Here is a 26,732-nt window from a genome sequence, read left to right on the forward strand (position 1 = left end):
GTGTGCCGCAAAAATGCCACTTTATTAAACCCCCTACGCTTTAAATCCCACTTAGTGCTATCTACTTTCTCACTGTGGTATACATAAGGCAGACGTTTTCAACCTTTTTGATTCCACGGCTCCCTTGGCCAACTACATTCTGTGGCACCCCAGTGGGGCTCAGGAGCCCAGTTATGTCACCCCTTGCCTGCAGATCTGGCAGCCTCTCACCCTTTTTCGAACACCCTCCCTTGTGGAGTCTTCCCTCAATCTCCTCTCCTTGAGAGTCGTCCCTGGTCTCTGAGCTCCCTCCTGCCCCATAGAGAGGTGCCTCCTCACACTGTCCCACAGGGGCCTGGGACTTATCTGTCCATTCCCAACAGCAAGGGCTGTTGGACTGGCTGACTGGATTTCCTTGCCCGCTTGCTTGCTTACTCAGAGGCCAATTCAGTTCCTGGCAACCAGCACCCCCTGGCCAGCCCCAGAGGCACCATTTGCCTGGGGAGCTTGTTGGCATTGTCCAAATACAGATGATTGATGATCTCTTTCCAGACTGAAGTGGAATGATTGTGTGTTTCCTTTAAGGATATAATTTCTACATGGACAGAGTAAGATTGGTCTCTTGCAAGCACAGTCGGCAGTTCCAAATGAAGAGTTCTCATGAGGTGGGATGTTGCAGGGGGTTTAGTACTAAAACATACCTTCTTGCAAGTAAATGCTGTCTGGTCCTGGACTTGAACTTGTGATTCAAGTTGTATACTTCATTATAGGTTTCAAAAACGTTGTGTAGAGAAACTATTTTGATCAGTGCCTTGCTTGTTTTTGTGGCTGTGGATTTTGGCATGTATAGGGAGATTGGCCAGAGGTTAAAATAAATTTGGAAGCTGTGCTGAAATTCAGAAGAGCATTTTGGTTGTAATGAGGAGGTGGTAGTTTGATTCCCTCTGGCCAAGAAAATGCATGGTGGACAGTTCTGAGTTTTATTAGACTGTTAGATTCATTGGGTAGCACCTCAACAGTTTAGCATACATGCCCAGCACCATTTCTGACAAATAACTGGACTCATCCAACCCATTAGTTAGTTTCTTTTGACAGTCTTTAATTGGAGGGTATTGTCAGAGAAACATACTCCTTGGCTGTATGCTGTCATTGAGGTAGTAATTTAGTTGCTTAGGGAGGACTTTCTGTAAGAATAAAGATAAGATAGCAAATGTACGCAACTGATTAAGTACTTCTAGTTTTTCAACTGGCAGGATTAAAGGGTATGAAAGTACACAGTGTGCTAATGAGTTTCTAGCTTTGCTTTAGATCAGGGATAGGGACTTCCATAATCCCTGACCGTTTGGGCTGTGTTGAATCAGGGTTGATGGGAGCTGGAGGGTTACAGTTTTCCCAACTCTGCATAATTGAGACCAAGAGGAAGAGTTGGTTGACTGGGTGGGGGCATATTGGGGCTCTCTTGTTGGTAGAGTGCTCTCACCAGTGAACCCAGACAGGGCTGGAACATCTCTGTCCCATCCAGGCCCCTCTCCATCATGGCAGAACAGGGGTTTGCATCGCTCTGAATTAAAGGTATGAGGAATCTAGCTTATTGATCATGCATTGTACCATCTAATAATAAATAGTACATTTTCACAGGTTAGTCAAAAAAGAAATGGAAGCTAGCTTTTAGAACTGACTTTGAAAATGCAGTGCTTTCAACATGTGGAGAGCAGCGCTAACCGTGTCATAATACCATAATCTCAATTATGAAATGCAGTGTTACTGATACTGTGCATTGTGCCTGCTGATTTCAGAGCCAGTTGTATGGAAAGCATGTAAATTGTAACCAGCATAAAGCATCAGTGAACCACAGGAACTATAACATTTTGGTACTTAACTTGCCTCTATTTTCAGCTACCTTTGCAGTTTCTTGGATTTCACCAAGGGGAAACAAAGCTGTTGGCTGGAAAGAAAATGCTGGCAAAGTTGCCAAGATACATTCCTTCAGGCTAGAGCACGGGTTCCAAAGCTTTTTCTAATTCTATGCCAGAGGTTCAGGACATATACTTAGCCACCTTGTTTCTACAGAAATAGAGACCTATCTTAAATCAGTTTCTGTGCATCTAGCTGAAATATTTTTTGTCCATTTTGTCATATTAATCCCGCCTGCCTGTCCTACATGCATCCCTAGTGGTCAGGTTTGAGGAGTTTTGGACAGTCGTGCTTCTGCAGGACTGCTTTGAGAATCACAGTTAAGTAATCCATCATGTGGAGCTCTGTGTTCAGCAGAAGAGAACTTGTAAAGAGCTCTCCTAATCCCTGTTGGGTTACTTGCCCGAATGTGTGGGCAAGTATCCCTCATCCCAGTGTCCCCACGTATGCTGTATTCCAGTGGCATTTGGTAACCCTTGCACCTGATGGGGTGGCCTGTAGCCAAGGAGGCCATGTAGGCGAGGGCAATAAGATCACACTGATTGGGCCAAGGAGGTCACATGAGCGAGATCAAGTAGTTTTGGTTTTTCCCGATCTTCCTCCCTTCTAAAGGTGTGAACACTTGAAGTATTGGAGTTGTGTAAGTACTTGGTGCCAAACTAAACTGAAAAGTGTCTAACCTTGGTTTAGAATGGGCCCCTGCTGTCACAATTTCTAGTGTGGGTCAGTGTCTCCCTGTTGAATAAGTATGTAAAGCTATCCGATGAGTCTCCAAAGATTTGGAGATGCCATCAACACGCTGATGTTGCCAGATTTCTGGTTTTAGAGTGTAAAGCTATATGTCCTCTCCATTTAGTAAGTACAGATCTGGAGGGCACATGGTCTGTGTGTGTATCTGTAGGTGAGGGCAGGGTACGGTATTCTGTTCTTTGAAAAAAGAGTGAAGTTTCACATCTATTTGCAGCAGCATCAAAGGAGTTTTGTCTTCTGACGCCCAAGGTAGAAATGAATTAGAGTTATACGGAGCAGGGTTTTTTTGTTCACAAAACCCAACTTACATTTCCTCTGGCTTTCAGAACATGCCTAAAGCATTATTCATCTGGTTGTAAATGTGGTCCAAATACAGAATGCACTTCCTCAGCTCTTTTAGCCAACCTTAGGAATCCATGATGTATTAGTCATAGAGGGAGCAGTATCTGGTTCTTGGAGTAGGCATTTCTTTTACCCCAAGAGATTCAAAACTACTGGCAAGTGGTTTCCTGGTGCCCCTTTCCCAATTCATCTAGTGCTTGGGGCCAGAAACCCCGCCCCACCCTTTAGTTGTTGTAGCTGAAGCTTGTCCCATGCCCGATGGACCAAACTCCTAATGAGCAGTACATTCACTTACACCAGGATTTCTCGGGACCATTTAATTGCTCATCGTCTAACATTGTGTATGCCATCAAATGCCAACAGTGTCCTTCAGCTCTCTATATTGGACAAACAGGCCAAACCTTACGCCAAAGAATAAACGGACATAAATCTGACATCAAGAATCACAGAACAGAGAAACCAGTAGGAGAACACTTCAATCTCCCAGGACATTCTATACAAGATCTCAAAGTAGCTGTTTTACTACAAAGGAATTTCAGAAATAGACTGGAAAGAGAAGCTGCTGAATTACAACTCATTACCAAACTTAAAACCATGAAAAGACCTGGGCTGAACAAAGACATTGGATTCTTATCTCACTATACATAACTAAACCATTTCTCACCTTCCCACCCCTTGCCTTTTCCTGTAAGACCTATTACAGTCGTTAAGATTCGTCAAGAGGCTCTCTCAGCTATCTGCCTATCTCCCATTCCCACCACCCTTCTGAGTAACACCCCTCCCCACCTTCTCACTATATAGAAGGATCTGGCAACTTCTGTTTCAGTGTATCTGAAGAAGTGTGCATGCACACGAAAGCTCATACCAAGAACTAACTTAGTTGGTCTTTAAGGTGCTACTGGAAGGAATTTTTTTTATTTTGACCAGGATTTCTTGTTTATCTTTTGTATACACAACTGGTTTATACTTGTGTAAGAAGTTATGTGTATGTCTTTCGGGAATTCTCCATAAACAGGAACATTTCTCACATCCAAGAACTTGTGCCACAATACTTTAATTACAGTTCTTGATAAAGTGATGGTACCATGCACCTATAATACTGATGAGCTTTAAATAGGCATGAGATTCCGTCACCATAATACACCTCTGCTCAAAGATTTGCAATGGCTGGTGAGTTGTTACTTTACGTTCATAGTTTTACTGTTACTTTACGTTCATAGTTTTACTGTTGGTCTATAAAGCCTTAATAGCTTGGGGCCAGCTTACTTGAAGGTTCGCCTTGACTTGACTTCTACATGTGTCATATAATTTACAAGTCCATTTGAGAGGAGTTGGATCTTTAAGTGGGGCAGCATCTGCGCTTTGAAACGCTCTGCCTATTGATATAGGCAATATACACTTGTTTTTTAAAGTTTTGCTGATTTTACCTATGTTTTCTTGGTAATTATTTGAGGTTTTTATGGTATAAATTGTACTAAATAAATAACCACTCAGTGCTACCTAGCTCTAAATTGAGTACAAACCTGGACTAGCCCACTATTGTTCTTTCAGTTCTCTTGCATTCCAGCTAGATTTGTCAGTAAGTCCATACATGCTATATTCCATTGTCTTTTGTGCAGCACTAAGCCCAAGAGAAGCAGATGTGCCAATTTCTCCTGGTAACTGAAGAGAGATAGTGTCATTCAGCTGCCAGAAGGGAGCAGGCCTTAAGAATTGTGGCCATCTTCTCCACAATAATTTCCCCCAGTTTCTCTCAAATCAAAGCCAGGAAAACATATAAATGCAGCCAGAGTTACCTAAGCCTTGTTAGGTTGAATGTGGCCAGAATTACAGTGGAAATGCGAATAAACGTTTTTCTTATTTCTTCTCCTAGTCTTATGTGCCTTCTCTTGTAATAATCCATATTAACTTTTATTTGATCCGTACTTACATAATGTCCCAGATTCCATTGTGAATTTCTGATTAAACTGTGGGCCTGCTACTTGTAAAACTGAAGACAGCACACACTCACTTTAAAAATGGCAAATGTGGTAGAAGCCTGAAGCTTGAATTTGCAGGAAATTAGTGTTTTATGAGCCCCCCTGGCCCTGACAGACAGCACACATAATAAAAATTAAACGCTGGATTTCAAGTTCACACTGTTGAAAAGGCTGTGCTATTAAACAACCTTGTTTCCACTACATCTTAATTTTCTTTGGGAACAATTGAGCTTTCAAGTGAACTCCTGTGGAGTGCATAGAGGTTTGTTTTTTTAATAAAACAAATCCACAAAGTTGAATTGTATGGGAAATGGGCAAAACCGAACATTGTTCACCTAACCTGGATGAGCTCATAGTGGTTTTAGCAATGGAACTTAACTAGATTTAGTAAAGTATATGTATAATAATTGTCATAATAGGTGCTGTCTCTAGACTAGTGAAAACATGTGTTCTGCAGTAGGCCCAGTTGATGCAAGGTAAAAATTGTTTTGCTTGATCATGTGGCATAAATCTGGCTCCTTATGGCCGTTCTTACTAATTTTGGGTCTTTAATTGATTAAAGTAATGATTCTTTTTAATTTGCCACCATACCTACAAACTAAAAATGTGTTGAATCTAGAGATCCCATAAGTGTAATTCTGTGTTCAGAGCCTCTTGCTCACAAATGGGTTGTGTGTCATTTTTGCTCATTGCTTTCTGTAACCCCTGAAAATTCTCTCAAGGGATTGGGGGGGGGGGTATCTTCCATCAGTGTGGATGGTGGCACAGGAGACTGTGGGAGAGGGAATTGGTGCAATTGGTCTAGCTTCCAGGAGCAGGAAATGTCACAGGATTGCCAGACCTTTGGCTGGTTTCAAGCCACAAAACTGATATGTATTCCACTGAATGGCAACATGGTTAAACTCCCATAAAATGGAGAAAATACTTCTTAGCTAGTCTGGTTCTTGAAACCGGGGATATTGCAAGTGGTGGTTTCATACTTGTAGAATAGTACTTGGAACATTCACAGCAATGCTTCTTAAATGGAAACTTGCTGTTCACTGTTTAGGGTTTATCATTACAGGTAGGTAGCTGTGTTGGTCTGCCGTAATCGAAACAAAATAAAAAAATTCCTTCCAGTAGCACCTTAGAGACCAACTAAGTTTGTTATTGGTATGAGCTTTCGTGTGCATGCACATCTGAAGAAGTGTGCATGCACACGAAAGCTCATACCAATAACAAACTTAGTTGGTCTCTTAAGGTGCTACTGGAAGGAATTTTTTTATTTTGTTTCGACTAGAGTTTATCATGTTTGACAGATTTATGTTTGCATTAATACTTAATAATACTGCTGTGAATATAAATCCTCTGAATTTAATAGCAAGTTCTAAAATGTCTGTTGTACTTAATGTTGTTTTTAAATTTGAAACAGAATAATAGAAGGGTCCCCCCTTTATTTTCATGGCCCTTGCTACTATTTGCAACCAGATGCTGTTTTAGAGTGTTTTTATATAATGCTGCAATTGCCTGGAAATTGAAGATGTGGTGAAAGTCAACTTTATTGTACTTGTCACAAGCAGAAGCTTCTTTGGCTCTTATGAGTGAATAAGATGTTGTTAAAGCAGTAGTAGGAAGTTCAAGCTCACTGGCCTTCTTATTCTTTTAAATAAGATTTCTTAACCTACCTTTCACCATAAAGTGCAGATGTCTCTGGGAATCCCACCAACAGGGCATATGTTCAATACCACTCTCCCACTTACGATCCGAAGCAACTGGCATTTGTAGGCATATTGCTTCTGATATATATATTGTCAGAGCTGCTACCAGGTCCCAGCTCACATAGGACCACGCCACACAGCGTCCACTTTAAAAGAGTCTTTATTGAGTTACAGGTTTCATTTCCGAACTGCAGCGTGCAGCTCTACACCTTCTGCCCTAGGTCGGCGAAGACCCATCTGAGTCCCCGCCTCTTGCACACCAGCTTAATACCCTAGCCTTGCTCCACCTCCTTCGCCTCTCCCTACGTCTCTGGGTCCTTCTGCCCCCCTGGGACTCCTCCCTTCTACTCTCCTCTGACGCTGACCCCCCTGATCCTTCCGCTTCCTTTCGGCGGGCTTTGGGACCTGGCTCACTCTCCGGGCTGCTTACTGCTCCAGCTTCCGCTGCATTTGAACTTGGCGCGCGCGCCCAACTCTCTACTTTCCTCTTGACCGTTGCCTCGCTCTCTGAGGAGGGCGTGACCACCCCTGACTCGTGCCCTCCCTCCTGCTGACGGCCTCCGGAACCCGATGCCTGGCTGCCTTCCTCCCTGCTGCTCTCAGTCTTGAGCGTGGGTCCCGACTTCCAGCTGCTGCTCTCTGAATCTCCTCTGTTCCCTTCCTCCTGGGGTGTCCCCCCGGATCCCCCCCTTGCTCTGCTCACTGGGGCTCCCTTTTGGGAGTCCTCTGACTCACTGCTTAGGCTTGGAGATCTCGGTTCGTCATCATCACTCATTCTCCCTTCGGCTTCCTCCCCCTCGCTCTCTGTTTCCACCCTTCTCTGCGTCTCTGCTTCTGAACCCCTGACATCCATCCCCCCCTCGAAGCCCCCCCTTCCCCCCTCCCCGCTGTCAGGTGTGGGTGCTGGGCGCTCCATCATCATGGGAGGGAATGCTGGATACAGGTCGCTCCCCGTGGGTGGCCGCCAACTGAAGACCTCCGAGTCTTCCCCCTCGCGGTCGTCGACGTTGACTTGTTGCTCTTCCATCTCTGTACCGCCGTGCTCGAACCCGAGGTCCTCCCCGAACACGTCCATGTCAGTCTCTGCGTCGGTCGCTCGACCTGGCCTCTCCAGCCACTTCCTGCGCCATTGCTCCTCTGGTCGATCGTCCCACCAATACGAGTTGCCTGATGCCGAACCTGCCGGTGAACCTTCTGGGGAACGGGTGCTCCGTGCGGGTTCCCCTTCTGAGTCGAATCCATGGAACGTGCTGGAAGAAAGTGTGGGTGTGAACAACCAGTCGTCGAAGAAGCTCGCTGGCATGGGTTTGTGTGGGAAGAGGGCATGAAACTCGTCCTTGAGCAGGGGTTCCTCCAAAGCGTAGTCTGGTACCCAGCTATTGGCGCTGGCCCGGGTGCCCTCTCTGGCTAAGAGGTATTCGACTCCCTCTTCCCCCCATCTGGAGTCCAAAATCTCCGTGACCTCGTTGATGTGGTCCTGGTGCTTCACCTCCCGCGTCTCCGTCCGTTCCCGGAGCGGACTTGGCGCCGTCCCTGGCTCCTGGAACCTGTGAGGTGCCTTGTAGGGAGTGAGCACCGACCTGTGGAACACCGGATGCATTCTGGAACCCTCCGGCAGCGCCAGTCGGAAGGCTACCGGGTTGATCTGCGCTTCGACTTGGTACGGACCGATCTGCTTGTGCCCCAACTTCTTCTTGGCAAGTGACCTGGTCGGCACTGCGTGGGCTGCCAACCAGACCCAGTCTCCCACTTGGATCACTTCGCCAACCCGCCTGTGCTTGTCAGCTTGCACCTTGTAGGCGTGCTTAGCTAGCTCCAGCTGCCGTCTGAGTTGATCGTGGACCGCCTGCAGCTCTGACGCGAACGCGTCCGCCGTCTGTGGTTCTCCTTCCCCCACTCTCTCCAGTCCCGGGAAGGTTCTGGGATTCCTCCCATTGTTGGCAAAGAACGGCGTCACTCCTGTGGACACGTGCTTCGTGTTGTTGTAAGCGAACTCGGCTAGCGGCAGGTAATCCACCCACGTCGCAGGCTGTTGATTGGCATAGCATCTCAGGTACTGCTGCATGATGGCATTGACCCTCTCTGCTTGCCCGTTGGTCTGCGGGTGTCTTGCTGATGCCAGATTGACCTTGACATTTAGAAAACCCATCAGCTTCTGCCAGAAAGACGAGATGAACTGGCGCCCGCGGTCGGACAGGATAGACCGTGGCAGGCCATGCACTTTGAACACGTGATCTATGAACAGTTTGGCGGTTTGTTCCGCCGTGGCCACCTTCGCACACGGAATGAAATGTGCCATCTTGGTGAACAAGTCCACCACCACTAGCACAGCTGTCTTGCCTCTCGAGCTGGGTAAATCCGTCACAAAGTCCAGGGCCACCCTCTCCCACGGTTCAAACGGTGTTTGCAGCGGTTCTAACAGTCCCGCCGGTGGTCTGTGTACCGGCTTGGCCCTCTGACAGGTGTCGCACCTCGCGACGTAGTCCGCGACCTCTCCTCTCAGCCTGGGCCACCAGAAGTCTCTCGCGACTAATTCCATCGTTTTCTCTGTGCCAAAGTGACCGGCCGTGGGTGCGTCGTGCAACTGTTGCAGTGCCTTGGCGCGAAGGTCGTCTCCTGGTACATAGACAGCCCCTTTGCGTAGGAGCAAGCCGTCCCGCACCTGGAACTCGTCCGTGGTAGCCGTGCCTCTGAGCAGTTCCGCCATCTTGTCTTGCGCGAATGAGTCGTCCCGCAATGCACGTCGCACCGCATCCAGGTCTACTGTAGCTGAGGCACACGCCCACGCCGTCGGTGCGAAGATGTGCATGGCCGCCGCTGGCGTCACCTCTTCTAGGTATTGCGGTTTTCGGGACAGTGCATCCGCCATGATGTTGGTGTCGCCTGGGACGTACTCTATTCGGAAATTGAAGTCAGCAAAGAACTCCGCCCAACGTATCTGCCTCTGGTTCAGGAACTGAGCCGTGCGCCAGTGCTCCAGATTCTTGTGGTCCGTGCAGACCTGCACCGTGTGCTTGGCGCCGATTAGGAAGTGCCTCCACGCCTTGAAAGCTGCATGAATGGCCAGCAACTCCCTGTCCCAGATGGTGTAGTTCTGCTCCGACTTGCTGAGCTTTCTGGAGTAGAACGCTCCCGGCCGCCACACCCCCTGCGGGTCTCGCTGCAGCAGGACAGCTCCCACGGCTCTGTCTGACGCGTCTGTCTCTACCCTCAACGGTTTACTGGGGTCGATATGCAGCAGTTGCTTCTCCGATGCGAAGAGATGCTTGAGCGCTTGAAAGGACTGTTCCGCCTGCTCCGTCCAGATGAATTTCTTTTTTTTGGAGCTGAGCGTGTCCGTAATTGCTGCCGTCTGCATCGCGAACCCCTTGATAAACTTGCGATAGAAGTTGGCGAAGCCGACAAACCGCTGGACCTCCTTCCGGTTGCGCGGGCTCTTCCAATCCAATACCGCACGAACCTTGGTGCTGTCCATGGCTATCCCCTTGTCCGACAACTTGTATCCCAGGAAATCCACCTCCGTCGTGTCGAACTGGCACTTCTCCAGCTTGGCGTACAGTCTATGTTGTTGCAACCTGCTGAGCACCTCCCTCACGTCTCGGTCGTGAGCTTGCTGCGAGTCAGAGAAAATCAGGATGTCATCCAGGAAGCAGACGCATGTCTTGTAGAGGAGTCCCTCCAACACGTGATGCATAAAAGCTTGAAAACAGTGAGAGCCATTTTGTAATCCAAAGGGCATAACTCTGTATTCGTAGGTGCCCAGCGGTGTGAACATGGCCGTCTTCCACTCATCGCCCTCCCGCATGCGGATGAGATTGTACGCCCCTCGCAGGTCCAACTTGGTGAACACGCGTCCCTTGCGCACCGTCGCGAGGAGGTCGTCAATCCTGGGCATGGGGTAATCAGACGGTTTGGTCATCTGGTTCAAAAGGCGGTAGTCCACAACTAGTCTTTTTTGGGGCGTGTCTTTCTTTTTCACGAAGAAAACGGGACTGCCCCCCACTGCCTTGGACTCTCTGATGAAGCCACGCTCCAGATTATGCTCGATGAACTGTTTGAGTTCCTGCATTTCATCTTCAGACATGGAGTATAGCCGCCCCTTCGGCAGCGTCGCCCCCGGTAGGAGGTCAATCTTGCAGTCATATGGCCGGTGAGGGGGTAGCTTGTCCGCCTCCTTCTCGCAGAAGACCTCCAAAAAGCTCGCGTATTTGTGGGGGACCGCTTGCAACGTTCCCAACTGCAGTTGTGATTCCTCCTCCTCTCCCTCCCGTCGGGGCAGGATGCAGTGTTCTGCGCAATAAGAGGAGCCGAAGATCAGTTGTCTCTGGTACCAAGCCAGTGTCGGACTGTGCCTGTCCAGCCAACTCATGCCCAACACAATGGGCGTGTCCGACAGTTGGGTGACATTAAAACTGATGACTTCCCTGTGGTTGCCAAGGCGCATCACCATCGGTGGCGTCTGCTTCACCACCTGCCCCCCTAGCAACTCTCTGCCATCCACTGTGACGACTTGCAGGGGCAGAGTGGCAGGCAATAGCTGTATAGCGTGCTGCTCCACAAAGCTCTGCGCTATAAAGTCTGCGTTGCTTCCAGAATCCACAGAAAGCGGCACTTCGATAGTGACGCCGTCGGGTAGCTGGAGAGATGCTGTGAGCTGCACTACTGGTTTGGGTGGGAGGGGATCCGTGGGTTGCAATATCGCTGGGGACTGCTTCACAGATGCGTCTGGCTGGGCCCCAGTGCCTCCGTCTCCAGCCAGACATCGTCGTTTCCCTGCTGTGGTTCTCCTTGCTGCGTTGCTGCAGTCACCATTGCTGAGGCTGCAGTGTGCTTGTGGAGCCTCCGGGGACACTCCTTCGCCAAATGGCCTGGATCCTCGCAGATGTAACACTTCCTGTTCCCTCTAGGAGGCTTCGCTTTCACTGCTGCCGGTGCTAGGGCTCTGGCTGCTGACTGAGCCCTTGCACCTCCAACCTCCATCGGTTCCCCTCCCCCTCCTGGCGGAGGTGTGGATTGCGCACGCGCTGCTTCCCTCGGAACGAAAGAGAAACTTCTCGCTGCTTCGCGCCCTCCACGTCCTTCATCTCTGCACCATGGACGTTCTTCCAGCCTCACCCCCACAGTCAGTGCCCTTTGGACCACCTCCTGCGTGCTTCGGGGCCTCTCCCCCCTTGCAATTTCATCCTTAACCGCAGAACTTAGACCCTCCCAGAAGAGGTCTCTGACAGGGGGCGAATCCCGATCCCATTCTAAAGCACTGACCAGCGCAAAAAATCGGGCGTGATACTGCCGGACGCTCGCCCTCCCTTGTTTTAGTCCATGAATCTCCCGTCTGGCAAGATCCACATCAATAGTAGACAAAAAACACGCATCCATCGCTTTGATAAAGGCATCTGCATTCTGAAGCGCCGGATCTTTATCCCTCCACAAATTGCGCAGCCAGGCTTTGGCATCCCCATGCAAATGGGACAATATGAACCCCACCTTCTCTTCCTCATCTCTAAAGTCTTTTGCCAGCAGTTGCAGTGCGCACATTACGTCTGCTCTAAAATTAGGGTACTGTTGCAAAGTCCCATCGAAGTGAGCCACAAGCCCTCCTGCTCTCCGTGCCAATCCCACGCCCTCCGGTCTGGGTCCCGGTTGCCCTTGCTTAACAAGCATTTCAAACCTGGCGTGTAGGTCTCTGTAGGCGGCTGTAGTCTCCTCCTCCCGTTTCTTGGAAGCCAATACCTCTGAGGACAACTGGGTCACTGCCTCTTGCAGCGCGGAGATCCTCTGTTCTTCCGTCATCTTGCTAACCTTTGTGAGCTTGCTTACAGACACCCCTCTTCCTCCCCTAGCGGCTTCTGCTCCCGCTGCGAGGTTTCAGGTTTCTGAAGCTTTGAAGTGATGGGTCTTACTGTCAGAGCTGCTACCAGGTCCCAGCTCACATAGGACCACGCCACACAGCGTCCACTTTAAAAGAGTCTTTATTGAGTTACAGGTTTCATTTCCGAACTGCAGCGTGCAGCTCTACACCTTCTGCCCTAGGTCGGCGAAGACCCATCTGAGTCCCCGCCTCTTGCACACCAGCTTAATACCCTAGCCTTGCTCCACCTCCTTCGCCTCTCCCTACGTCTCTGGGTCCTTCTGCCCCCCTGGGACTCCTCCCTTCTACTCTCCTCTGACGCTGACCCCCCTGATCCTTCCGCTTCCTTTCGGCGGGCTTTGGGACCTGGCTCACTCTCCGGGCTGCTTACTGCTCCAGCTTCCGCTGCATTTGAACTTGGCGCGCGCGCCCAACTCTCTACTTTCCTCTTGACCGTTGCCTCGCTCTCTGAGGAGGGCGTGACCACCCCTGACTCGTGCCCTCCCTCCTGCTGACGGCCTCCGGAACCCGATGCCTGGCTGCCTTCCTCCCTGCTGCTCTCAGTCTTGAGCGTGGGTCCCGACTTCCAGCTGCTGCTCTCTGAATCTCCTCTGTTCCCTTCCTCCTGGGGTGTCCCCCCGGATCCCCCCCTTGCTCTGCTCACTGGGGCTCCCTTTTGGGAGTCCTCTGACTCACTGCTTAGGCTTGGAGATCTCGGTTCGTCATCATCACTCATTCTCCCTTCGGCTTCCTCCCCCTCGCTCTCTGTTTCCACCCTTCTCTGCGTCTCTGCTTCTGAACCCCTGACATATATATATATATATATATATATATATATATATATATATATATAGTTTAATCCCATTTTGAATCTCCCTAGTTGATGGCCAACACTTGCGATGGCCACTTCTCACTCAGTGAAACTATAGAATTTGCTATTTTCTTGTGGTTTACTGGAGAGTTGTTGTAGCTGACACTCCATGAGGGATGGTTTGAGTGCAAGTTGTAAAAGACTGGGTCCAATTCCAACCAAACACAGCTTAGAGTGCATTTACTCTACACAATGTGGCTATGATTGTGAAAAAAATCATATCTTAGCTATTGACACACTGCCATTCACTATAGTACATAGCCAAGGATAGTTTTACCTAATCTTGAATAATAACAGTTTTGTTTTGTTATGTAGCAAAATATTAAATTGGTTCCAGTTATTCCATGTTGTTGGTCCATAGAGAAACTGGAGGCAGCATGAGTATACCGGTGTACACTTTCCCCAACTCACACAGAACCATTAATGTGAACTGGAGCTTATATGAGTAGCCTTATTTAGCCAAGTCTGCCTCTTTGCTTGCATACCCCCTTGCACAGGTGTTTTGTCCCTGTAAGGTCCAGTTCACCTTAAAGGCACTGCATACTGTGAGAGAAGATGATACATGAGCTTAAGGTAGACTCCCACACCCTTGCATGTGTACATCCTGAACCCTAGCGATGTGTGAACTAATTAGAAGCAACCCTGGGAGATGCTTGATGAGATTTTTGATAGGGATAGTGCTTAGCTTTGGGTGCCTTGGGCAGGAAAGCGGCAGCTTCAGAGCTAAGTGCCACTTCTGCATAATGGTGTCGTGGACAATCTGTCATCATGGAAGGAGAGTGAAGAGTATTTTAAGTGCTTCATTCAGAGCTTGTTAATCTTGTTATAAGTGCATGCGTGGCTTCCTTTTTGCAATCTCTACTCCCTCAGCATCTCCAAACAGCAAGCATTTGTTTTCAAGCTCCTCCAGTCACCTTTGTATTTCTGCTGGGTTCTCAAAATCAGAGCTGTGTACTTAAACAGGCTACAAACTATATATAAAAACAAGTTTTTAATCTACTTTTAGTGACCTAACCTATGTTTGTACCTTGGCATCAAAACTTCACTTTTTACCAACAATGAAGCTTCTTGTGAATTGAATGTGTTGTGTAAAGGAACAGACACTTGAAACTTCATAGAAACTAATCTTATCCTCCTAAAAAGGTCTGTTTAATTATTATGCAGTGCACAAACATAAGCAGATGCACAAACTTTTAATATCCGTTTCCTTTCACAGATGACATTAGAAATAAGCATTGGAAAAGAATGCAACCAACGTTAGTAGTATAATCACAAGCTTTAGAAATTGGAGGGTGGGATGTCGCATAGTTACAAAACAGATGCCTGTTTGAAAAGCTGTGTTGCAAGTGTAGAGGAAGGAAGATCTTGTTATCCTCTGTGGGTGATTACTTTGCTTTTAAACCCTAATGGCCTCCAGTGAAATCAGTTTCTCATCAAAGGACTAGCTGGGGTATAAAACAAACACTGATGCTGCAGGCTTCCCTTGCTTGTTTGTGGAATAAGAATTCAACTTATGCTTGGCTTTGATGAGTTCAGAGGAAATGTATTTGTTGCCGTTGAACCCTGGTGCCTCCCTATGGGTGGTCCTTGCTGCCATTAGAGAGAGGGTTGGACTACCATCTTAAAAGGATGGCAGACACATTCTCTGCCACTTATTTACTGGATATGAAGGTTTACCATCAGTTTCCTATAGGAAAATCCTCTGTTGCTGCAAAATTATTTAAAATACCAGCCTATCCAAGAAACATGCATTAATTATCTGTTAGTTTATTCAACAAGTGCAAATGAAATTCTCTGTGGGAAAATGTGGTTAATGTTGCATACTAGTGATTTCACATCACAACAAATTTGGTTATAATTTGAATAAGTAGCTGCAAGATTAGTCTTGACAGATCAGTGGTGAAGGTGCTGTAGGGGTTGTCCAGATATCTATCTTTCTATCTCTATCTGGGTCAGGCACTTCAAGAACCTAAAGGACAGCAAGTCCTGGGGATAATGAAGTGAAGTTAAACACAAGTCTTTGCCTTTGTCCTCCAAAGATGTCAAAAACCATGTTTAAGCCATAGTCATTTTTTCATAGGCATGGAAATCCATCTAGTATTATGATACAGATATTCTTGGTGTCTCATAGTCAAGAGCTGTTAATGATAAAAAAATCTCAAATTTTAATTTCTGAATCTTGTAAACCAAATGGGGATTGATTTGTCACCTTCCATATCCTGGAAGTTGAGACCTTGCATCATCCATTAACCACTCGGCAGATGGGAAACTGAGGCTGATAGTGATTCTACATTCTAAGCTGGTATTTGAACCCCTTCAGTCCCCGCTGAAGGAGAATTAGAGGGATTTCTCCACTCTTCCCACTCATGTCTTCTACTTCTAATGCCTGAGGCTGGATAGTTTCTCCAGTCAATATAATCTTGGCCACATTGAAGTCTTTTCCAAGGCAGGAGATAATAGCATTTCATAATTCTTTTTTAAAAATATGTGCTTCCACCTTTCACCCAATTTCACCTGTGTTAGCATCAAAATGTGATTTTGGAATCAGTTACAAAAACCTCATTCGTTTGATTTTCCCTTTCAGGAAAGCAGCGTATACAACAGTTGGCTGACAACATCAGGTATTTCCGAAGACGACTTAAGGAAATGGGCTTCATCATCTATGGAAATGAAGACTCACCTGTTGTACCTTTGATGTTGTATATGCCAGCAAAAATTGGGTAGGTTCTATAGGGAGATAGTGATTGTTTAGCTCTAGCAGAAGTAGTAACAATTGGATGTATGCCCAACTCTCTTCAAAATAGTTGGTGCTACAGCAGTAGCAGAAGAAACGGTTAGGGAATTGACATTTGACTTATGGGAGCAGGGATATATGAAGCTACTTCTGTAGGAGGTTAGACTCCCAGACTCTTAGGAAGCTGGATTATTGCCCGGTTCCACATCCTACTTGCCTTGTTTTTTGCCACTGCATGGAATCACAGAGCATTCCTGGATATTTCTGCACAGTGCAAGCTGCCTGCTCAGATAGCAATTGGCAAGGGAGGGGTGGTGGTGGAATTCTTGGTGAGTGAGCTCCAAAGCTGGAGTTTCTGTGTTCTATCAAAGATACTTTCAAGTTTAAGTTACAAATCCGTTTAGAAGTAGCCTGCTAAAAGACCAGCCCCTGCCAAATAGAATCTTTCAGCTTTGTGTGAACTTAATACAGTGAAACCTTTCTAGAAAGACCACCTCCGGACTGAACAAAAGAGACCTTTGTATGCAGGCGTTGTGTGTTTCTAAGGCAAGCAGTCAGAACAGTGGCCTCCCAGGCATTCTTCATGAAAGCACCCCCCCCCCCAGCAGCATAGGCCTTGTATTGCTGCTGCTGCTGCTGCTGCTTCATTAATCTTGTCTTGCTTCCTTCACAGTGCATTTGGACGAGAGATGTTGAAAAGGCACATAGCCGTTGTGGTTGTGGGTTTTCCTGCCACTCCGATCATTGAATCCAGAGCCAGATTTTGTCTGTCTGCAGTACTTACCAAAGAGATGCTTGATATTGTAAGTATTCAAGATTGTCCCTGCTCTGTCATCTTTTAACTAGTCTTAGCAGTTGAGTATGAAAGAGATCTTCTGGTCAGGAGCAGCACATCACGAGACATGTGCTTAGGTTGGACCAGTGTTCTCCTAATTCTGGTGTTTTTAAAGTTACTGCATTCTCTTATGATTGCAATGGGGCACTGCATAACCTAAGTTAGACTGCTTTGGTTTGTAAGTCTAAGTGGGGGGAAATTCTGTCCCTCTAGAGTCCTAGAGGCCCTGTACTGAATCAGCCACGGTATTATTAAACAGTTGATTGACAGGAGAAGAGCTGTATGAAGATGTTCTAGACAACATTTCTGACTTTGTGACACTGCATTTGGAAAGAGGTTGCGTAATTTGCTTATAAGCATGTTGAGCTAAATACAATTAAATGATATGCTTTAAATTTATTGTTCTTTGTGTTTACACACCAGACTATATGCACAGCATCACTGTGTTTTAGTGTATTGCCAAAAGACTGCTACAATTTTTAGTAACTGCTGAGAATTCCCGCCCCCCTTTGACTTCAGAAACTATTCTAAAAATATTGCCATCTGTTAGTTTGAATTTAGATTAACTTTACAGTTACTGATCTGAATGCATGGTGCCTTACCTAACCTTTGTTTGTATACGTGGGATAAAAATGTGCAGGAATAAAAAATTGTGCTGCATATTTGCAGGATTAAAGAATTAGCAACGAGAAGAACATGAAAGCAAGTGGAGCTGAATGTGTACTACTTTATAATATAATATAAAAATGAATGACTTTTTATATTATTATTATTTATTAAATTTGTTACAGAAAATCTTAATGGAAGAAGTGGATTTTGGAGGGTACATACCTCCATTTATTCAGGTGCCCAAAAATCTGAAAGTTGAGTAATAACAGACCCAATAAGTAAGAGATCAATAAGCTCCACTACTTTTATGGCAAAGGATGCCTGTTGTAAGCAATTCTGATGTCTAAACAGGTATATGAAAATAGTGAGCTTTATCTCTAAAACAACTATGCAGGATATTTAGCAATATAGTGCCAAACAAGAAATGCATGTAGGGAATACGCATCAGTGTTACACCTGGGGTCATTGAAAAACACAGCCCATGCAAAGAAGTTCTGAAGACCCTTATATGTACATAATATGCCTGTGTTTCATACGTTAGTATGTTTGCATAGGTTTGAAAAGTTATAGTATTTTTATTTAAGAAGTGATGGACCTGTTCAGAAACCTACCTGTCCTCCAAATGGACTGAATTCAGAGGACCATATGTAACAGGACTGACGAAGTTGATTTTCCCACCCCTCGTCACCTTGGCAGCACCCCCCACTCCAAATATTCCACAAGGGGTGAGAGACCCTGCTGAATGGGTTGGGCTGTGGTTCTGAGGGACTGAGGTGGGAACTGGGATTCCTGAAACTAGGACAGCACTCACTGAGTAGTGCCACACAGAAGGAGGCTGTATCACTTTACTTAAATCCCTGGTAAGAATACCAAAGTAGCTTGATTTATGGAAACATGAGCCTTTCTTCCTTCAGAATAGGTAATGTTCCACATTTTGAGCATGGCTGGAACATTGATCTGAACTGTCTTTTCTAAATGATCACAAGTGCTGACAGGTAGAAAGTGGGAGCAGCTTTCCTGAGCTAACTAAGGCGAGAAAGAGACCTTACAGAGCTGGTCCATGTACCTTCCTCTTACTGGCTGAAGAGAGCACATATTTTCTCATTTTTTTCCTTTTCTCTCCCTACCTACTCTGTGTTGAGTGTGGAGGTCTCTTAAAAAAAATTTAAAACCTGATATTTGTAATGCTTCCTTATTAAATCAACCCACATGATGGACAATGGTTCTCTGGTACAATGTATAACTCTAATGTAAATAAAACTTGCTTGCCTGGAAATACTTTGGCCCTGGATCAGAGCAGAGCCCCTCGTAACTTGCATCCCTGTGGGCTGGTGCTTTCTTTTCAGCGATGAAAAATATATTACACTTTCCTGAAGTCAGAGTTCAGCCATGCCATTTCCTTTGTAGTCTTTGCAAGTCACATGCTTCTCTTTGTTTTAAATTAATAAAATCCTAAATCTGAGTTCAAGAATAACAGTTAACGGACTCTTTCAACAGAAATTCAACCTCAAATTATTTCCACATGTTGCCTTTTGCTAAAGCTGTGCTTAAAATATGCTCACAATTAGACAGTGTTTGGCAATTTCTACCCTCCTCCCCCCCCCCGCCCCTCTTGAATTCAGAGCTTATGTGGCCTCTGTTTGGGGCGGGGGGGGGGGCTTTCTCAAACTGTGTCACCACCTTGAGGTTTCTTGGCATATGGCAGTCATTTATTCACTTTCTGTTGTCAGTTATTGGGGCCACATAGGTTGTGTGGGGATAAGAGCTACCGAATTGTGGGTAGGGCAGGAGAGTTGTTATTTCCTCACACTTGCCACACGATGTTCCTGGAGAAGAATGGGGTGAGGATTTGTGCTTTCGATAAACGTATGTATGCTGACGATGGTGGAAATTTTGTGTGTCTTCTGGTTTTTCCTTACTAGAGCTTTAGAAGCTTTTGCAAACTTAAGTTCTATCCACATTGGAACTAGTGGTAGGTATAAACCAGGTTGGGCAAGCTTCAGGCTTGTTAGAGCCACTCTGTGTTTTTTTTACCAGAACCCCCAAGTCTACCAGCCAGAGCCAGGTGCAAAAGGCATAATATTGCTAGAATTAAAGAACAAGGGTGCCTCTAGGCACATTCTGAACCCGGGAAATTGTCCTTAGTACCAGAATTGAACTCAGCTCACATTCCTTACACATACAAATCTAGCCCTGGTTAGCTTTCTTCATATCAATAGGAATGATGGAACTTGTGCTCTCTGGTGCCTCTCCAGATCTGTTCAGGAGGGTTAGATGACCTGCCAGGGTAGACTTTGGGAAGGTGCAGAGTGAGGAGAGAGCAGGGAGGTTCTGCTATATGAGTGTGAGTTGTTCTACAAATGCAATGACTTCATTGGCCTTTGCCATTATGTTTTGTGTAAATTATTATTTTGAAAGATGCTTTTATTGTTTTATCACTTGTTTATGCTACCCTGGGCTTCGAAGGGCAGGATATAATTTATTTATTTTTAATTCCCCCCCAAAAAAATGTTTATTTGTCTCCCACCACCACCATGGCTGCCGCCGCTGCTAAAGGCAGCCTCCACACCCGGGCAGGATATAATTTAATAAAGAAATGAGGCACAGCTTGGGATTGAACAGCAGTTATGTTCAATAATGGTAGAAGTAGTACTTCATTATTCCATCAGCTATGTGCTTATTGCCATACAGAAAGAAAAAAGCCTGCCCTAGAAGTTCACCATCTCCAGGGAGAGGAAACAGAATATTGGAGATAAATGTAAAACAAAAAACCAAAAACAAGAAGAAAACTTAAGCCAGCAGCCCAGTTTTGAGTTTTCTCAGCCTGAAACCCTCCCCTGGGCTGCATGCAGATCTCCTTTTGAAACTAAGCGAGTTTCAAAAGCAGTTTAGAGCATGAGATTGGCTGTCTAAAGCAAGCATGGGGAACCTGTCGCCCTCTATATGTTTCTGGAATACTGCACTCTTATGGTCCCTGACTCTTAGCCATGCTAGCTGGAGATGATAGGAATTTAAATCTAGGATCTGATGGGGGGGGGCTACAGATTCCGTAGCCATGGATTAAAGCAGAAAGGTAAATGAAATCAATTGTGCTAATACAATCCCCTTGCATGAGCGCAAACATCTCTTTAGATCCTCGCCATTGTGTTTCCCCACCTTTTTTCTTCATGCAGCAATCCTTAAAAAAGAAAAAAGCACCTGATATTCTTCTTTTTCCAGGCTTTAAAGGAAATAAATGAAGTTGGAGACCTCTTGCAGTTGAAATACTCCCGGCATCGACTGGTCCCTCTCCTTGACCGTCCTTTTGACGAGACAACATACGAAGAGACTGAAGACTGAGTTCTCTCCCTGTCTTTTGATAGACAAGGCACACTCCTCAGAACTCTGTGTGGCTCAAAGACCAAGGTTCTTGAACCAAACACTGACGGACTGCTTAGCATAAACAGAATGACTTCTTACTCACAAAACTGAAGTGGCAACAACAGCTAGAACTGGTGTGTTCTGAAAAGCAAAACAAAACCTGGCTTTTCTTCCTATTACTTTAAGGTCTTGCCCTAGGGAGGAGTTTGGCTTACATTTTTAAAATGCTGATTCCCTATTTGTTTGTCACGGTGAGATCACGGCGGCCACTGTTGGCAGTGCTGCAAGGTGGGCATTGCTAAGGATGCTGCAATGCTTCTGTCACGACGTTTCCTTTTTCATGACTACAGTCTAACCTCCTTGAGAGAGTGCAAGACCAGCCAGTTTATTCAGCTAAGGCTTCTGATGAAATCATTGACAGCTAGCTAATTTGAATATATTTAACATGAAATAATCAACCAAAGTCTTTTCCTCGTCCCTTTACGTAGTGCTTTTTTTTTTGTTTTGTTTTTTTGTCATTGTTATTACAATGGTGGTTGACTTGCCTCTTAAGGACTGTTAGTCAGTTCTTTAAGGGACAAAGCAGGAATCCTCCTAGGCCTTTATCCATCTTGATATTTCAGACTGGGTTCCAAGTGTTCCTTCGTTAGAGTAAGTAGCAAATAACATTTCAGAGCAGGGTAGAACTTTGTGGACATTTCCCTTTCCCTGTATAGAATTCCTTCAGCTCCAAGGTGTCCCCACAATTCCAGTTTCCAGGATGAGTTCTAGTGTTGCTTGTTGGATTAATGAGTGTTTGTCTTTAGCTCTGGGTGTGTGTGTGTGTGTGTGTGGTCAGATGAAGAACCAGATTGGGAGGGAGTAGTATTCCAAACCACCTTCCTTTTCCTCCTTTCACATATTCCTGCTCTACTTTTTGGCAGAGCTAATGATGCAGCTCTTCAGAACATAAATGCTGATGGTCTGTCTCCTCAGAGGGCCTTTTGTGATACTTGAATTGCTCTTGCTATATTGATACCAATTAGGTGTTTGCTGTGGCCACAGAAGGTAGGCAGCAGAAGGCAAAATCCCATTACAACATGTATGTATTTTTTCGAAGTTGCTTTTGAAGCAACCTGTGTATCAAGAGCAATTCCCAAATACACAAAGGTGAGGGGTGGGAATGAGACTATTAGTCTGGTGAGTTTCTTTGTGCGAGTGGAAGCAGCCATTTTATTAGCACAATATGAAAATACTTTGATCTTTGGATATTTGCCTCAAAATATTTAAGAATAGCCTTGGAAGCAAAAAAGAAATATGCCTTGTTCACTTTTTAGAAAAATCGTGTTGGAGAATTTGATTCTCAGAAGCATACTAAACTAAGAAAAGAGTTGCCGTTGACTATGTCTTCCAGTGAATTCAGTTACAATGGCTATTATTTAATTTACTAGAAATCATATATAGGCTGTTCATTGGCAGAAGTGCAGTGTGCTGTTTTCACACATATGCATTATGAAGTCAGAGTATCCATGGTTCACCTTCATACTCTTTAACCACGTAACTTTTTTAACTTTTTGCACGGAGGAAACCTCCCCACTTGTACATTTCCAGTAAATTATTGCAAAGGATTATGCGTAACAGTAGAAAATTCTGAGCAGCTAAAGATCTGCCAGCTTGCTTAAAGAGCCTCTGCTTAGCCTCTCAATATGGCAAATACTTCAGCTAGGTCAGGGCAAGGATTTCCAAAGTCTGATTCAGAATTAAGGAATAATAATACTTGACCAAAGAACAGATTGTAGTTGCTAATATTGTGCAGTGCCATTTGCCAAGGCCTGAAACAAAGGCAGAACTAAGATTTTGCAATTGTGTTTCCAAGTCATATGCTGGCACGGAGTTTTTGATCATGTGTTGAACATGTTAGATATTTTGAAACTTAACAGTAAAATAATAATAATTTTATGCTGTATATATTGAGCCGTGTGGCCTTAGCACCAAGAGCCAAATGCACAGGAAGTGGGAAAGAGTCAAAATAGCATCTAAAAGTTTCTATTTCACCTAAATTCTTGGTATCCCACAAATAACTTGAAATGTGTTCACTATAAACTGGCTTTGCTGGAAATAGTGGTCTTCATTTCCACTAGATCTCAACTATGCTTCTTTTGGGGACCTGCCACCATCCTCCATCTGTGTCAATGCCAGATCACGATATAATAATATTATATATCCTAATAATTCCTAAGACCTTCTGCCCAGGATTACTGAGAGTACTGGGAATGACAACCCTATGTTTCTGTATCAAACTGCTTAAGGGCGGCACCATGCATAGCTGTTTCAGGAAGCATTGGTGTTGCAGGCAGTGCCTTCCGCAGCAAACATGTCAAGTGCAGCGATAAGATATTTTGGTGTTTGTTCCAACATTCATAAAAGTGGTGCTGCCCTAACCTAGTTTACACCAGGACTGCTGTGGGACCTGTGGCCCTCTAGATGTTGTATGGCCAACGCATCCATTATCTCTGACCATTGACCATGCTGATAGATGAGAGTTGGGAGTTCCAACAAGGACCTGGATTTCCCTTCCCTAGACAGGACCAAATATAAGGATTCAATAGTTTAAAAATCCATTCCTTGGGATTCAGCTAAGGAACTGCCTGCCCTTGCACTCAACTGACTTCATCCCAACATCAGGGGATGCAGTTTGGCAAGACTGCTAGTTCAACAGCTGAAAAGCTTTCATTAAAAAAAAAAATCAACTATTCTGTCTTCATAAATACGAATGCTGCCATGTGCATGTGTGTGTGTACACACAGTCTTAGGATGATACAAAGCTACTTTGAGGGGAAAGCGGGTGTATGAAATAAATGCAGGCCATTTTTAAGCATGTTTTTGTTAACATTTTCCACAATTGCATTAGCAGAAGTACTTCAGTAACATCTTCAAGGGGAACTAGACGACTTAGCTGGATGAATGAGGTCAGGTGGTATGTCTGAAAGCTGAACTGAATCCTTAAACTGTACAGGAGGACAATGTGATACTCCCCAGGAAAGGTTTTTGTGTGTGCTTTGGGTGATGGGTAGGGAAGAAGGAAAATGCAGGAGACAAATGCCTCATCTGCTGTTTTTCTTTTGCTTTGTATCCTTTGGTAGAGTTGGATGCCAGTATCAGGTGGGGCCAATATATCAGAATATCCAGTACCCGATATTTAACATAAGATTTATTTGACACAGTGTCAGCATGTCTCTTGTTTTCTAATGCTGTCTCCCACCACACACCAATATTTTCCAAGTCTTCTCATTCCAGGAAAGATTATAGTATTGGTTTGGGGATTCATACGGTTCCCACACTCAACCTACAATGTGGTATGATATGGCTGATGGGCATGAACAACAACTTCCCTAGGTTTTGAAAGGGCAGTTTGTTGCCTGTATGATCAATCTTTGGGAAAAAGCAGGTAAAATTGTATTTTTTGCAGGACGTTGGGTGGTCTTCTTCTGAAAGAACTGATTTCTTGCCAAAGAGATTATTACAAAATATCAAGATTGCACTCCAGACTTGCTTGGCTTCATAATCTAGATAGCTTATCCAGAAGGGGACAGTGAAACATCACAGCCCTCACTATACCAAATAACAGATTGCTTGTGTTGGAGCAAGCGAGCTTGAACCTTACGCTTCTCTGAAACCCACATTATCAGTAGCAGCTGACATCCTCTTGCGTGTTGAATTTCACGTACAAACGGAAAGACCAGGAATACCCAAGAAAGATCACTTTTGGTGGTGGTGCGGGGGCGGGGTATGTTTGGTCTCTGAACCTTAATTTGTTGGAGGTAAGGTGTTTCTCCCCACAAGGGCAAGCATAGAGAGCAAGGGGAAAGGAACAAACATTGCAGGGGTCAAATCCACATTGGCCTGCAGAGATATATTGTTTCCTTCGTGCCCCAAATACCACATTGCAACATACAGGGCTGTGTATCCGCCTGGCAACTTGTGGTTTTCCTCAGCTGCCCCTCCGGGGTGATTATCCACCCCTGCCCTCACTTTTAAAACAGGGGTGAGCCTTTGAAGGCTACCTACTGCTGTGAGTCTGGCTGCCTTGGGACCAGAGTTTGAAATATATGGGACCATCCAAAACTAATTGTTTTTATTTCTTATTTTTGCTGAAAATGAGGGGTTGAGTCGTGTAGCTTATGTACTTCCTGAGAGGTTATTCCACCCCCCACTCCCCACATTCTTTGTACTCTGGTCTAAGTTCTAGAGTCAATGTGACACAGCATGTTGCAGAGAAAACAGACATTGTCTTTCCACTGCTTGTCTTTTCCAAATGCACATAATTGGGAAATGCTCGGGTTCCTGCTGATGGATATTTTAAAGGATGCTTATGCTGAAAGATGCACTTGCACGCTTGAGATTTGTTGTGTTGTACATTTTGTACTTTAATGTCTGAAAAGGAAAGTGGAAATCTCTGCAGTGTCTGCAGTAGCGATGCACATTTCCTGTGTTTGCATTGGGGGGCAATGGGAGGAATATTAATTAGGCTTAATGCTATTCTTTTTTTAATTAAAAAAACCCCAACTTTAAAATGTTTTTGTGCTTGGCACAGCTGAAACGTATCCAAAGAACAGAAATTGTTTTCAGATATTCTCTTCCATTTAGTAATTTAAGATGATACAGGGTCTGTTCACATGTAGATAGGTCAGTCTATCAAGCTAAAAGTGGTGCAGGATGACAGCTAATTCTTATCCCAGTTTCCCAGAGTTGTAGGTTCACACACAATGTTTTACCATGTACACACTTATCTACTTGACATTTTCCACAGAAAATGTTAAAATAATGCACCTTCATGGTGATAGTTGGTATATTTCATCAAGGGACTTATACTTTCTCCCTAAAGCAGTAAATACCAAGGGTCACCTCTTTGAGGGTGAAACGAATGTTCCATCATTTAAATCTTAATGTGATTTACATTGGGCTGGCTTCATCATATCAGAACAAATGTGGGAAATTTGCTTGTTAACATACATCCTGGGAGGTTTATAATATGAAGCATTCTTGTGGTCTTAGTCTCCGTTTGATGGTGTGATTTTTAGATTTGCTGCTTTGAGCTCTGTTTGTTTGTGAAAAAGGTTGAAAGGGCCCATGCCGGGTTTAAGAGCTGCTCTTGCCCCTCTGTGTTGCGCTTGACTTGATCAAATGGATCTTGATCTAATGGAAAACTTAACTTATTTATCTATGGCAAGTGTGTTTCTGGAGCAGCTGGGATGTGCCAAGAAGTGACATGACTACCAAAACACTTTCCACAAACAAAAGTGCACTGAAATATGCAAACCTTCCCTGTGTTGTCCATTTGCCAAATGTGCCGACCTTGGCCAGTATTTCAGCAACCCCTGCCCTAAAAGTATCTCCTGCATTTATGTGCAACTATAGAGGTGGTCAGATTTAGGAGGAAAGTGGAGGCAGGACCTACCATATGGAGCCTGAAGCTCAAGGCTAATTTATTGGTCTCTAAGCTAATGGTGGCCCATATTTTTATAGCCCTAGACTTGCCCTCGAAGCCACAAGTTCTAAGTCTTAAATTGCACTGTGCTCCTATGCCTCTCTGTTGGTAATAATGTACATATAGCCTAGATTTTTTTGTAGATATTAAATTTTAAATGACATTTTTAATTACCTCCCCCCAAAATACTTCCCTTCCAGACATGACTTTTTTTACACCTTGAACAATTAACACGAAGTTGGGTACCATGTGGGTAGGGAGGAAGAAGAGAAGCAGATCCTACATTGGCTTTTAAGTAACAATGCATGTTAAGCGGAGAGAAACTGTTTGACAAAATCTAGCTATGT

The 26,732-nt window shown here is 45.1% G+C and overlaps 1 protein-coding gene across 3 annotated transcripts in view; it reads left to right on the forward strand.

Moving 5' to 3' along the window:
* SPTLC2 (serine palmitoyltransferase long chain base subunit 2) overlaps positions 1-25,115 on the forward strand; it is a 72,583-nt gene extending 47,468 nt beyond the window's left edge. For all 3 annotated transcript variants that reach the window (XM_082233271.1, XM_082233270.1, XM_082233272.1), the window contains exons 10-12: positions 15,965-16,100; positions 16,788-16,917; positions 20,778-25,115. In XM_082233271.1, the coding sequence (XP_082089397.1) occupies positions 15,965-16,100; positions 16,788-16,917; positions 20,778-20,897 (386 nt within the window). In that variant the 3' untranslated portion in view covers positions 20,898-25,115. The remainder of the gene's footprint in view (positions 1-15,964; positions 16,101-16,787; positions 16,918-20,777) is intronic.
* Positions 25,116-26,732: the final 1,617 nt, after the last annotated feature.

This window comes from Podarcis vaucheri (assembly GCF_965113315.1).
Source record: "Podarcis vaucheri genome assembly, chromosome: 1".
In the NCBI taxonomy this organism is placed as follows: Eukaryota; Metazoa; Chordata; class Lepidosauria; order Squamata; family Lacertidae; genus Podarcis; species Podarcis vaucheri.